Raw genomic sequence first — 13,421 nt, 5'->3', positions numbered from 1 at the left:
CTGGGAGCAAGGGCCTCTCCATGGCTTTATCTAAAGTGTGCTCTCTGGAGCTGGACGCAGAACTCCTGGATGCCATAGATACAGGATGTTTGTTTGTTGTATCAACTCTGGCTTGTTTGGAGACATTCGCCCTACATATGAACCACTGTTTTCCCTCCATAAACCTAATGAAAAGGCTTATAGAAGTTTATGCATAAACAGAGGTCCATCTAGCAGCTAACAACCAGTTCAGTCTGTCAGTCACTTCACAATAATTGGACTGGGTTTTTTTTTTTCTCTGGTCCTAATTAGGCCCTACATTTTCCCAGGCCCTCACTGGACAAAAATGGGGCCTACTGGGGCACAAGCATTATTTTCTTTGTCAAACCATTTGGTTCTATCTGATACTCATGATCCCTTCCAAGGCAAAGGGTTTGAACAAACAAAAGCTTTAGCAAACAGTTCATGTGAACAGAAACAAACTAAAGGCAGGAACATGAGCGTCAAGGTTCAAGGTTGCTGAGTGTGACGGGTCATTCGGATCAAGAATGAATTTTTTAACAGAATGCTCTGCCACTGATCAACCTTTGAACCCTATAACATTCTGACATATTACAACATTACATGATCAATACACCATGATTATTGGTGACAGACCAACACAACATGGTAGATAATTCTGAAGTGTTGTGTAGCCTATTCCATACTTTTTTTAACACTTCTACAAATAAGATTTTGAAGTGGGGCATGCATTTTTATTGAGCACCAATTTACTATAATATCCTTTTATTAAAAACAAGTGCTGCAGTAATAATCTGATTGGAAATGATACTTTCAATGTTTTTTTTTGTTTTTTTTCATCTCACTTAAACAAACCTCAGTGACAATCTAGTTGGTGAACAAAAAGTATCATGAAGATCAAGGATCACAGCAAAATACTAATGGATAAACTACTGGAGATGTTCAAAGCAGGGTTTGGTTATAAGAGCATATCCTTAGTGTTGAACACAAAGAGATCTATTCCATCCATCATTTTAACAATGGAAAGGCAAATCTCTTGGTAAGACAATCAGGTCACAGTAAATCAGTAGGAACTGGAGGGATACATAACTCAGGTGTGAGAATCTGTCCACAGAAAAACACATATGTATTTAGCTATTTATAGAATGGCCTTTTTAGAAAAAGAAAAGTTTCCGAAAAAAGAAAAAAAGCAGATTGTTGATAAACGGGCATCTGAAGTTTTGCAACAAAACTTAAACCTTTGGAATAAGTAACTGGTCAAATGAGAATGATAGTCATCTGGCCTGTATGTAACATTCTACTGTTTTTAAGGCATTAAAAGAACACCCTAACCACACCACACAATGAACAGACATGGTGGTGGCAGCATCATGCTGTGGGAATCTATTTCAACAGGTAAAGGTTAGTTTGTTCAAAGACTATAGGAAGATAGACTAGGTTAAAAGCAAGACAGTTGTTTAGGAAAACATGCTAAAGGCTGCAAATGGTTGAGATCCTGGTGGAGGTTCAATTTCAAACGGGACAAAAGTCCCATAAAAAACATCCAGGATTAGATTAAATATAAGCAGTGTTAGAATGGTCCAATTTAACTCCACGCCTACATCTGGGGTAGGAATTAGACTTTAAAACAGAGTTGGGCAGATGATCTGCTTCCAAACATACCGGGCTTGCCGCGTTTTGCACGCCTTTATTTGCAAAGGTCTCTATTACAATATAACCATGCATGCCTCATTTTCATATTCCAAGTATGCACTGTTAATTTTTTTTTTTCTTTTTTTATCTGTACTAAAATAACTGAAGTTTCTGATAGTGATGAGACAAGATGGGGAAACAGTTCCCTTTTCTAAGCACTTTGGCTACTTAAGCCTTTTTTATTTTTACCCTGATATACATAAGCTGCAGAAACCGAATGGATAATGAGATGACTCACAGTTCAAGGATGAGCACCACATCTGTGCGGTTCTCATAGACGTCATGCAGCTCCACAATGTTTGGGTGCTGGATCTGCTGCAGGATGTCCACCTCTCGTTCTATTTCCTCTCTTTTCACACCCCGTCTGCTGACCCGACTCTGCCGCTTCTTGATGAACTTGGCAGCATAAGCATTTCCCGTGCTCTTCTCTTTACAACGCTTCACCACAGCAAACTGCCCACTGTGGAAATACAATAGAAAGGACAATTAGTCATCATAAATTTGATAAACACTCAGTCTTTCCCAGTTTGGTGTTTAAAATTGAACGAGGTGCCATTTTGTGACAACAGGATGTAACTAAACAGACACCGAGCAGGAAGTTGCATGTCAAAAATGTCTGAAATATTTCGGTATAGTCCATTACTTCCTGTTTCCTGACGAGACAGAGAACAATCACCCAGGCTGATAGTTGGACAGAGCCTCTGGACTCCCACATCATCCGACTTCCTGCCAAAGCTCTTCTTTTTTCCCCATTATTTAGTCTACTGAAAGAATCCCAAAAACTCTGAATATTTCACAACAGAGGTGCAGCTTTCAGAGAATCCACAACAGCATCATTGTTGTTGACTTTTGCTACAGCCACAGGATAATTGCTTATGACCCTAAACGGATGAGCTTACTCCTCATTTTGATTCAGCTGAATATATTCCCTTTGTTGTGCCTCACAGACAAAGTGAATTACACATATGAAAACATCTGGAAACACTACACCACATCAACAATGCAGAGGAAGTCTCTGACATTGTTTCCAGAGGTAAGCTGCCACCACTCCTGCTGCTGCTGGCTGATCAAGTGAGTCTTTAGATCCAGACCGGGAGAACAAGCCTCTGCACTGCAAAAAATATAAATCTCAATAAGTTATTTTTTCTTAAAATAAGTGTGTTTTTCCTTGATTTGAGGAGATAAGTAAGACACTTTGCCAATGGAACAAGACAATTTCCTTTTAAAATAAGAAAAAACTATTTTATCGTCTTATTTCAAGTAAATATTATCTAACTATCTTATTTTAAGAGTGAAAATACTCATTCCATTGGCAAATCATCTTATTTACCTGCTCAAATTAAGGCTAAATATACTTAATTTAAGCCATTTTTTACTTATTTCTGGATTGTTTTTGCAGTGTGGGTTTGTCCGCCATTATTATACGTGCAAACAAAATATTAGTGGAGTAAATGGGACATGTTGCTTAATAAAATATTCATGCCACATTGAAAAGCTATTCACATATAAGATAATTATTTGTTTCCGATAGGTCAGACTTTATTTACACACCTTTTCTTTTATTATCTGTGAAGATGGAGTATCATAAACAGGCAGCAGATACAAACCATCGGTGACAACAGTTAACACATTTTTAATCATTTTATTTCACACTCAGAAGTCTGGATAAAATTTCCACTGCATCAACTATTTTAGCTCATTGATCCTCTGTTAATGCCAAATAACCCCACCTTATAAAACAGTCCCTACCATGCTTGACATAAGAGGAGTTTTTTTTTTTTTTTTTTCCTGGGCTTCCTCCATGATTCAGAGTGACATGATTCATACCTAACCAGACCAGGGGTACAGCTACCTTTGCTCTAGAAGACATTTTACAGCTTAACGTCTCATTTGTCACAGCTACTCCCATGCCTACTATTTGGTATGATTCCCATATCCATGCAGAAACTCTTATCTAACCAGGGTTATCTCTGTGTGCGGCATGTGTTCTACTGGAAAATGAAATGAAGTAAGGTTGCTAGTGGCTCCAGACTATCTCTAGAGTAATGAAAGCTGTTATTTTTAGAGGTAAATTCATGTGTTAAAAAACTAATGAGACCTTAAACAGACATCTTTATATATTGGCACCAATGTTAAAGCTGTAAACAAAATAGCACGAGGTGAAAGGTGGCGCTAGAATGAGGAGTCAGAACTCGCAATGGGTGATTTGTTTTGATTATCATTACACTGTCACAAGTACAGAGCAACGGAATTATCTCTCTGGGTTTAACCCATCTGCTTTGGGAGCAATGGGCTGCCATTGTGTGGCGCCTGGGGAGCAGTGTGGGGTTAAGGGTCTTGCTCAGGGACCCAGAGTGCAGGCTGTGGGGACCCAACCAGGTACTTGCAACCTTCTCAAGGCACAAGCAAACTGCTCTAACCACTAGGCCAACACTCCCCTAGTTTTACATAAGTTTGGCTCAGTGTTTTTTGCCACATCTTCTTAAATAGATGCAAATGAAGACTTTTAATCACAAACGCGAACCTACAATCAAACTGACCAACAGCCCGTTTCATGGACTAAACAGGCAGAAGCTGCTATTTAAGAACATTCTGCAGCTACATTCCTTTTTTTCTTCTGAGGATGTTTCAAACCTTCTGCGTCTTTGTTTTTTCTTCTTGATGTCTTCTTGATGTTTTCTCTAAAGCTGTTTTATAGACAAAGGGTGTCTTCTGAGGATATCTATATTGTCGACAAGTTTATTTTTAAAATCTCTGTCAGCGTTTGTGTATTCTAAATCGAGGGTTGTGAATTTTTGTTTTTGTTCCATAATGACAACAAGGATGTGATGCTTTACTGTGGCCTCATGTGCCAAAGTTGTTTCTTTCAGTTCTCCTTTGTCCTCCTCGTCCGTTTTCACTCAGGATATTTTTCTACTCACCTAATGGACTTTTGAGGTAGCATGGACTCATAAGTTTAAAATGCATCAGGAAGAATGTTGATGTTAAGGACTATAGGAAGGTGATTAAATTGGTTTCTCTTCTTCATGCCCCTTTTCAGACATAAGCACTAAATTATCTATAATTATATGGGCCATTCATAGGGCTGGGTATTGTTAAAAAAATTTCGGTTCCGGTACCAATACCGATACCTTCACTTCGATACCGGTTCCTGAACGATACTTTTTTCGATACCAGTTTTATAATATCAATTCGAAAAAAAAGAAAATTACACAACATAAAAAAATACAAATCTTGAGTTTTATTTTAAGCTCTGTTTTTCCATTTACATTTTTCCTCTTACATAAAAAAATAAATAATTCAGTGTCTAATATTCACTGTTACATTGTGAGGACCTTTTTACTTAGCAGTTTTCCTTTAGAAAAATTACCATGTCTGACAAACAAGCCCGTTGAATGGGATCCTACTGACAGCGCACCGCTGGTATGGGGGGGGTCTGAGCGGCTCCGACAGAAATATTGAAGGCAGGATGAACTGACTGCACTGATTACGTTTTCAGGTGGATTTTCCCACTTAAAAACATAATAAAACTACTTTATTCCCACTGATCACAGCAAATATAGCTGCAAGGCAAATAAAGGATAGAGTAGCTCCGCCCAACGCGCGTCTGACCCACTTTGCGACCGCGCAGCCAGAGCAGCAAAGCTTCTTCAGCAGCGCGTCAGAAGCTGGTACAAGCAGCAAAAATGAAGCAGCAGACGAGATTTTGCTGCTCTTGCTGCGTCCAGTTTGAAAGCAGCATGATTCACTCCGCTCTGGCTTTGCTCTGCCCACGGGCTGCTGAGAGGAGGATGGTCGCGCTGGCTGCGGTCCGCTCTTCTTGCAGTCAAACACAGAGCGACTTTCTGCTCTTAAATTATTTCCGTGCACGATGTATTGCATTGTGCACTATTAGCATCAGTCTTAATAAAGTGAAGCCGCACTTTTGACCTGGGGGGCATTTTAAAGGGGTTCCGCGACGCTGCAACCAGTTCACAAAAGATACACATGAACCCTGGCTGCAGGCGTGACCACCTGTGTATTTTTCCTGGATGACGCAATCACGTTAAGTGTTCCAGCCAATCACCGAAACTTGGTACCGAAAGACGAGGCATGTTTCGATACTCTGTAGAACCGAAGCATTTCGGTCGGTACCATAAAAGTACCGAAGTTCGGTACCCAGCCCTAGCCATTCATGATACATTGTGTTTGCATGTGATAAATGGGTTTTTATTAACAGAATTGTCAAAAAAGAAGTTGTTTATTCATTTGTGGAAGTACTTTCTCTGTGGTTGGAGTCCTAAACCACAGAATTGTCTTTCATATCTTTCTGGACTGAAATATAAAGACTTTGGGTTTCCTCAGCAGGGCTTGATGTTAAACATTTATCATACTTTCAGTGTTTTATTGTTCCTTTAAAATGTATTTAATGATCTGAAACATACATCACAATCTTTAATTGGACAAATATTTTTTGCATCATTTTTTTTGTTTAAAGAAGTGTTGCCCTGGTGGTCTGAATGAACATCTAATACTCTATTTGTCAACTCTCTGCTGCAGAGTCGGATGGCTTTAAGGGGCAGAAGTTGGAGAATTTGTTTCTTGCAGAATAGCAGCCAACACCAATGCATTTAGAAAAGGAAAAAAACCACACAAATAAAGCAAACAAGAGAGGTGGCGAAACGTCTTCAAATCTTGAAAACCAAGTCCAATGGATATTTTTTGAATTTTTACGGAAATAAAGCAAACAATAATAAAGTTACAGCTCATTCTTTAAGCTCTCTTAAACCTCAATATTGTGTGAGGGTTAAACCAATTTGTTGTTTTACAGACACACCCAGCTCTTACTCACTTCAGAAAAATATCCTCTTTAAACCTCCCATAATAAATAAAATGTTAATTGAAGGTATTTAGAGACAAACGTTTACATAGTTAGTAACTTAGGGGAAATACATTTAAAATTCAAATATAAAAAGATTGAATAAAGCCTGGCTGCAAACATCCAAAGAAGGCTTCATATTAGACCTCAGACGCTTTGGGTGAAGCAAAACATTATCTTCAGGTAATAAATATTAACATTGATAAGGACGAGTATGTATGTATGTAGATGTATTTATATATTTGTGTGTGTATTTTTTTTTTTTTGTATGTGTGAATATTAGATACAAAAACACAGAAATTTAACTAACAGGAAGGTTACATTACTTTAAGAGGGGGTATGAAAAATAAATTTTACTTCTTCATACCCTTTTCAGACAATTTTCATTAATCAATGTCATTTCTCTGGCTGTATATGCCAACAGCTTTAGTTGGTGGAGAGTTTTGTTTCTATTTATGTTCAGGTGAAGTTAGTTTGTTTGGAAATTGGAGTTTGGTTTGATGTTAACCAGTCTCTTTTTGTATGTATTTGGTTGATTGATTTATTTATTGTTGTTTGTCAAAATTGTCTGAAATAAATTCCTTTTCCTTCATTCGTTCATTCTATTGTTTTTTTTCCCCTTATAACAAAAGCATCAAAAACAGCAGAATATTATGAGAACTCCAAATATAAAATGAAAAGCAGCAAAGAAAGGCAGGAAAAACTTGATCAGGCTGCAAGGGCTCAGTGGAATATAGTTATTGTTATTACTATGTGCTTGATAGGCTAACCACTGTTAGCTGTAAATCACAGGTGAAGACCCACCTTTTTACAGCTGCCTTTGATTAGTATTCTGCAAACAAATCCAGGTGAAAAGCTGCTCTAAAGAAAATATCTTATTATACATTGACCATCTCCCAGTGATTATCGTGTGTATCTGCTGGATGGTTTTTAGGATTTTTTTTTTTGAGGTTTTGACTATTTGCTGTTTGCTTAACTGATGTTTTAATTGATTTTGCTGCGCATTTGTACTGCAGTTTCCACCATGTGAAGTAAATAAAATAAAATGAATCCCCATTTGCATATTCAAACACAATATTTGTTAAAACACAATACATTACAACTTGTGGTCTGGCAATGAAAAAAAAAAAAAAAAAAAAGCTTAACAAAATTCAAAAAGCAAGTTAAAAACTCCTTAGACAAGCTAACCCCCATCAGCAACACATGCTAACAAGAAATTATTCCTTTGCCTTTTATTCAGTTGAAAACTAAATATTAATTTTTATTTTTTAGGAGTTGCGCAATGCTATTCAAGTGAAAAATTAAATAGGATACAAAGGTTCAAAAGAACAAGTACACATTTCTAGTGCTGCAGATTTCAAACATAGTAGTCATGTTGGATGTTTTGAGCTTCCTTACCCCATTGTTTTCGTCCAAAATCTTCTGAATTTTAATTTATGAGTAGAAGAAGAACAGAAAATGAAACCACATTCTTTCATTAATATTACAAAGCTCAGTTGGAAAACAATTATTGTGCGTTTCCACTTCCTTATTATCTTATTGTATAGAATTAGCAACTGAAATAAGTCCGACTTGTCGGTTTGCTTCAATGTGTCGGCACGCTTCAGAGACTTAATTATCAACTGAATTGGAATACCAAGGTTGAGAATGCCATTAGACAGGTAAACATGTTAACTGGTGTTTCACCTGGGAGTCTATTTAAAAAGGAATGCATTTCAGCAGTTGTTTTATCTTTGCACACTACCCCCAGGAAACCTACCTATTAAAGCCCTTAAGCCAATGCTTCTTTTGAAGGGTTATATTCCCTGTGAACATTTTCAGCAGAGAGCACAAGCGAAAGTGAGCCTATCGGTTAAAGAAGTGTTTCAGTTGCATGCACATGCCTCATTGGAAAAATAACCACAGAGTGGGTGGATGAGGGCTTAAACAGTTTGGAAAGTCTAATGCTCCCGCTGTATGATCTTTTAACAGGGCATCTCCCCCCCTGAGCCCTCTTTAAAGGCTGACCCTGATATTAAGGACCATCATTATGTGGGATTTGAGGAGGAGGGAAACAAACTCTAAGAATTCCTCTTGCAAAAAAACAAGTGTCGAGTTGCCCAAGGCCAGGAAGTGTTATAGGGAAAGCAATTCCAGCAATCCCTCTGAGTGTAGAACTGTGAGATAAACTATGTCTTTAGAATATGAGACCATGCAAACCAGGTGTCAGTGTGGAGGCTTTGCTTTAGTTTGGTTACAAAGCGTTGAGTAACAGGACAGAGGCTGGCAGGGGTTTTCCACGACAGGCCAGGCATGCCGTCTGTCTTCGTTCTTAAGCCGGCCTGTGCGACTGAAAGTGACATGTCTGTCCAGAGTTTCAATTTCCAACAGCTGATGGCCATTATCTGTAGACAAGGTGTGTAGAACGCTCACACAAGCGGCGCCAACTACATATCTAAAGGCGCTTCTCAATGAGCAACCCACTCGGACTTCATGACAAAGACAGTCAGGATGATAGCTGATCCACTGACCTAAACTGATCTTCTCTGATCTGCACAGCAAATGTCAACATGCTCAACAAGAGGCCAAACAATATCTGCTAATTGGCCTAAAATCACAAAAAAAGAGACTATTAGATACTTCTTTGCTATATTGCACAAAATGTTTAACATATAAATATGTTAGAGATTCAAAATGGCATTCACTGTGTATTAATTACCTAGGAAGCTGCATTGCTGCATAATATCTGTTATGAATTCATCTCTGTCAAACAGGAACTTAAGGAATGCCAAAAAAAAGTCTCAATTTAGTTTTTCTTCTTTACTCAAAAGCAGCAATGTCTGTGCCCCAGAGCAAGCTGCACACACCCATTCCTATCCATACATGCCTGCTGTCTTCGCTAAAGATTTATTAAGTATAGTAGGTCTTTTGGAAAGGATTCATTGCAGCCATAAGTGAACTTTTCTCATTTCAAAAGCTCAGCGTCTAAAACGTTTTTTTCTCTGCATCAAAGGTGTAATTTATAACTTCTTCAAATTACATATGTGTCTTCAGTTTGTTAGTTGCATGTGGCATTTTCTTGTGTCTTTACAGCAATAGTCAAACAAATGCATGTTAAATTTTAGTGTTTCTTTAACCTGCAGCTATAAAAAATATTTGGGTTTATATCAGTCCTGTAACAAGCCAGCTCTGACTGACTGTATTTGTGGTTTTGCATAGATAAATAGAACAAAATTTCATTTCAGCATGCTGTCAATCAACGGTAGTTAAAAACAAGTTTAGTTAGCATTCTAATTAAAAAAGAAATAAAGAAATGAAAAGATATTTGTCTGTATTGTTAGTAAGGGACAAATGCAGAGGTAGATTTTGCTTCACACAGCCAGAGAAAGCAAGAGAAAACTTACTCCAGCTGTTTCTTCTACCTCTATAAATAACAGAACTATTAGCGCCATGCCTGATCTGCATCCAATCCAGAAGAAATAAAATATTTTAAATTCAATTCAAGAAAATAGGAGAGATCATCACGGACCAAGATTTTCTTTAAATAGTTGTTTTCTATTATGAAAAGTAACAAATTAGGAAAATGTCTTCAATTTCTCTGACTTGCAGAGGAATTAAAGGCTTTGAAGTTTTTCCAATAAATCAATTCAAAGCCATTAAAGCAGATGATATAATCTTTAACTGAAAATATCTTCAAGCGATCTCTTCCCTCTTTTTTACACAATAAAGTCACATTCATAGGACAGAAGGGCTCACCAAATTCGCAAATTGGTTGGAAATGATGAGAATCATATGCTGCAGTCTTCACAGTCACCGGATCTCAACCAAGTTGAACACTTTGGAAATAAATTCACTAATAACAAAAGCAGCAAATTGAGTAATGTTATTTGGAAGAATGTTTTATCCCTCAAGAGGCATTCCAGAGACTTGCAAAATAACAGCTAAGCTTTTCTGACGTTGTTCTTGCAGAATGCGGTGACCCAACATGTTATTAGGAGAGGATTTATGAATAGTCCCTGTGTGTTTTTCTTTATTCTTTCTTGGATAGAAGTGCTGGATCAGTGAAATGAAAGAATGGTATAGCCATGTGTAGAATGATGTCCACAGCGTTTACAAATCAGTTTTAAACCAGTCAGGATATATTGTCATGGAGTAGCAGTTGAAGCAACCGTGACGTCAATCAGTTTCATAATAAGTTGGAAAATGTAGACATCTTTTCTTCCTGTTTAGGCATGCAAAGAGAAAAGACGCTCCCTTTTTCACGACAAGGGCTTATAGAGTTTTTATTGTTTCATCCAACCATTTCCTGCCATGACAGGACTGCTAGTATTGAGGTGTTGTGACCACATATAGGCTGGTCTCCAGTATCCCAGCATATCAAACTGTGAAATACCTGCCATTTCCAAACCCTTGAAATGGTCTCCGACTCTGTTCCAAAGGTTTAAATCGGGTTTAACAAGATACCAGAGAAAGTGCTGGGATGAACTGTGAACTTCTTCTGGACAGACGTTTCTCCTTGGCTCTACCTTCCTAATACCTCATTCAAAATAGTTAGGTTATCCTGAGCTATTTTCTATATTTATGCTGCTATAGGTTTAGGCTGCTGAAGGACATAGTGACCACTTTTCATCATTATTCTTCATTCTATATCTATTATTTGATTATTCAGTATGTGTTAGTTTCACTCATAGCTCTATGTTTCCTCTGCTTTTTTTTTTTTATAGTAGCTTCATCTGCTCTGTTCCTGTCTGAGTGTGACTCCATCATGGGTTGAAATATCAGCTGGGCTGCACCATTAACACCTTTTTTATAGATGTTGGAGTTGGGCCTATTTTTTTCAGCGTAGTGCTGTTTTGTTTCATGTGACTCACTGTACATGCTCTCTTTCCATCCTATGACATGGGAACTGCCTGACTGTGTCTACCTGGGCTGGGCCACCTGTGGAGCTGGTTGACAGTTACCTTTTGTACATCTGCCTTTTTTGTATGTTTACTTGCTTAGTGTGAGGCATTGCTTTAAAGTTAATAACAAACTGCAAGTGAGAACTTTTGCCACAAGCATATCTAGACTTAGACTTAGCCAGATTTATTTGTCATTTTGTTTAAACAAGTGTAAAACAAAACGAAATTTCGTTTGGAGCAGGTCTCTGGACAATTTCATCTTTTTTAAAAGTGCAGCCTTGAAAAATAGTAAAAAAAAATATATATATAAAAACAGTAATATAAACACATGACTGTAGATTTACCTTTTAGATTTTCCTTTTTTAAATTTTATATAATGATAAAATATAATAAATATAATAAAATATAATACAATAACCCATTTTACAAAACATCCAGCAGTCTAATGGCAGTGGGGAAGAAACTGTTGTGGAATCTGCTGGACCTGCATTCAATTCTTTGATGCTTTATTCAATGCTTTTCCAATCTAGGAGAAGCATGTCTTGCAAACGAATGACTCGATGCAATCATCTGATTTTCCTCTATAGAAACTTTTAACAAATATGACTGTATTGTCTGTATTGTCATCTAAATTCCCTTAGACGACATGTGCTGTACATTTGCACCATATAAATAAAATGAATATAATTCATTATCAGTTTTTTCCAGCTGTATACATCAAAGACCATTTCAATTACACCCTTCCTCCACAAATTAATGAACAAAGATGTGAGCTAGCTGAAAAAAAGTCACTACACCTTCACTGACTTAGACCAAAAAAAGGTAGCTGTTGGAAAACTATCATTGATTATGAAAACCAGATAGTGATGTTAAAACTAGAGCAGTGCCACCAATTGATTAGACTACAAAATGGTCTAATGACTGTAATCATAGGATCTTCATAATTAATTTTTGAGTTAGACCTGGTTAAAATTGAATAGCTAAAATGAATGAAGAAAATAAATTCAACTATTTTCAAATCCTAAAATTAGACCAAATTATAATTATCAAAATGTGCAACAATAATATGAGGTAAGACACTATTTCCCAGATGTAAATTTCTAAGGTAAAATCCCAATAAAACCCCTAGCCCTACCTTTTAGCCCTACTCCTAAATTTTGTGCGTTCCAGTGAGAGTAGTGATGCCCCAATTTTTCCTTGCACGTATGAGTAGTGAACATACAGAGGGGTAGGAGGTATGAATCTAGCCCTTGAAAAAAAGGAATTTCAGATGGTGAATTGCCTGGAAAGGGCCAGAGATTTGCAGTTTTTTTTTTTTTTACTTCTGAAACAAAGCATTTGGCGTTGACCTTATTCTCCTAGACAACAGAGGTTTGGAGAGACAGTTTTTTAGAGGTCAGAGAACAGCGCACCAGGGAGAGAAGGCAGCCGCTTGCCGCTGCTTGCTTAGGAGGAGAGCAGGGAAGCACAATGGTAGATTGGAGAAACCCACTGCTACCAAAAAACGTCTTAAGAGCATTCCTCACTTCATCCTCTGGCAACCTTATTTTCTCTATGTTCCATTTTGATTAAAAAAGCACTATATAATTTTTCCCTATAATTTTGAAATTAGCATTTTATTACACTAAAAATTGTCAGCTGGGTTTAACAATTTTTAAAGTGTTCATACCCAAAAGGAAATAGTTAACCAAACTTAATTCCATTTTTACATTTTAAGGTTCAATTGTTTTGTTTTTTTCTTTTTAAATAAGCTTTGTCTCCTCTCTTATTGTGGTACGTATCTTATGTATGTGCATATGTAGATACCCAGTTGTTTACGTACCCAAACGTCCACTATGCAGGGCGGGGTGTCCCAATTCCTAGGCGAGATTATAAAGCCCTAACTGTTATGGCTTCAATTCAGGGAGCGTTGGTAGTGTAGCTGGTTAAAGAATGTATTCAGTTCATTCTGATCATCCTTCTGCTGGACGCCTGTGATCTTCCTGATCCCT

General features: G+C 37.4%; 1 protein-coding gene across 1 annotated transcript in view; it reads right to left on the bottom strand.

The window, feature by feature from the left end:
- The window catches only part of dapk2b (death-associated protein kinase 2b), a 29,910-nt gene that overhangs the window by 11,975 nt on the left and 4,514 nt on the right, over positions 1–13,421 (bottom strand). Inside the window, exon 3 of the mRNA XM_038268908.1 lies at positions 1,931–2,152. Within this exon, the coding sequence (XP_038124836.1) occupies positions 1,931–2,152 (222 nt within the window). The remainder of the gene's footprint in view (positions 1–1,930; positions 2,153–13,421) is intronic.

The sequence above is a fragment of the Cyprinodon tularosa genome, unplaced genomic scaffold, assembly GCF_016077235.1.
Source record: "Cyprinodon tularosa strain WSP-4 unplaced genomic scaffold, ASM1607723v1 ctg71, whole genome shotgun sequence".
Classification (NCBI taxonomy): domain Eukaryota; kingdom Metazoa; phylum Chordata; class Actinopteri; order Cyprinodontiformes; family Cyprinodontidae; genus Cyprinodon; species Cyprinodon tularosa.
The sequence above is the reverse complement of the archived record's forward strand: the minus strand, read 5'-3'. Positions and strand labels throughout refer to the sequence as shown.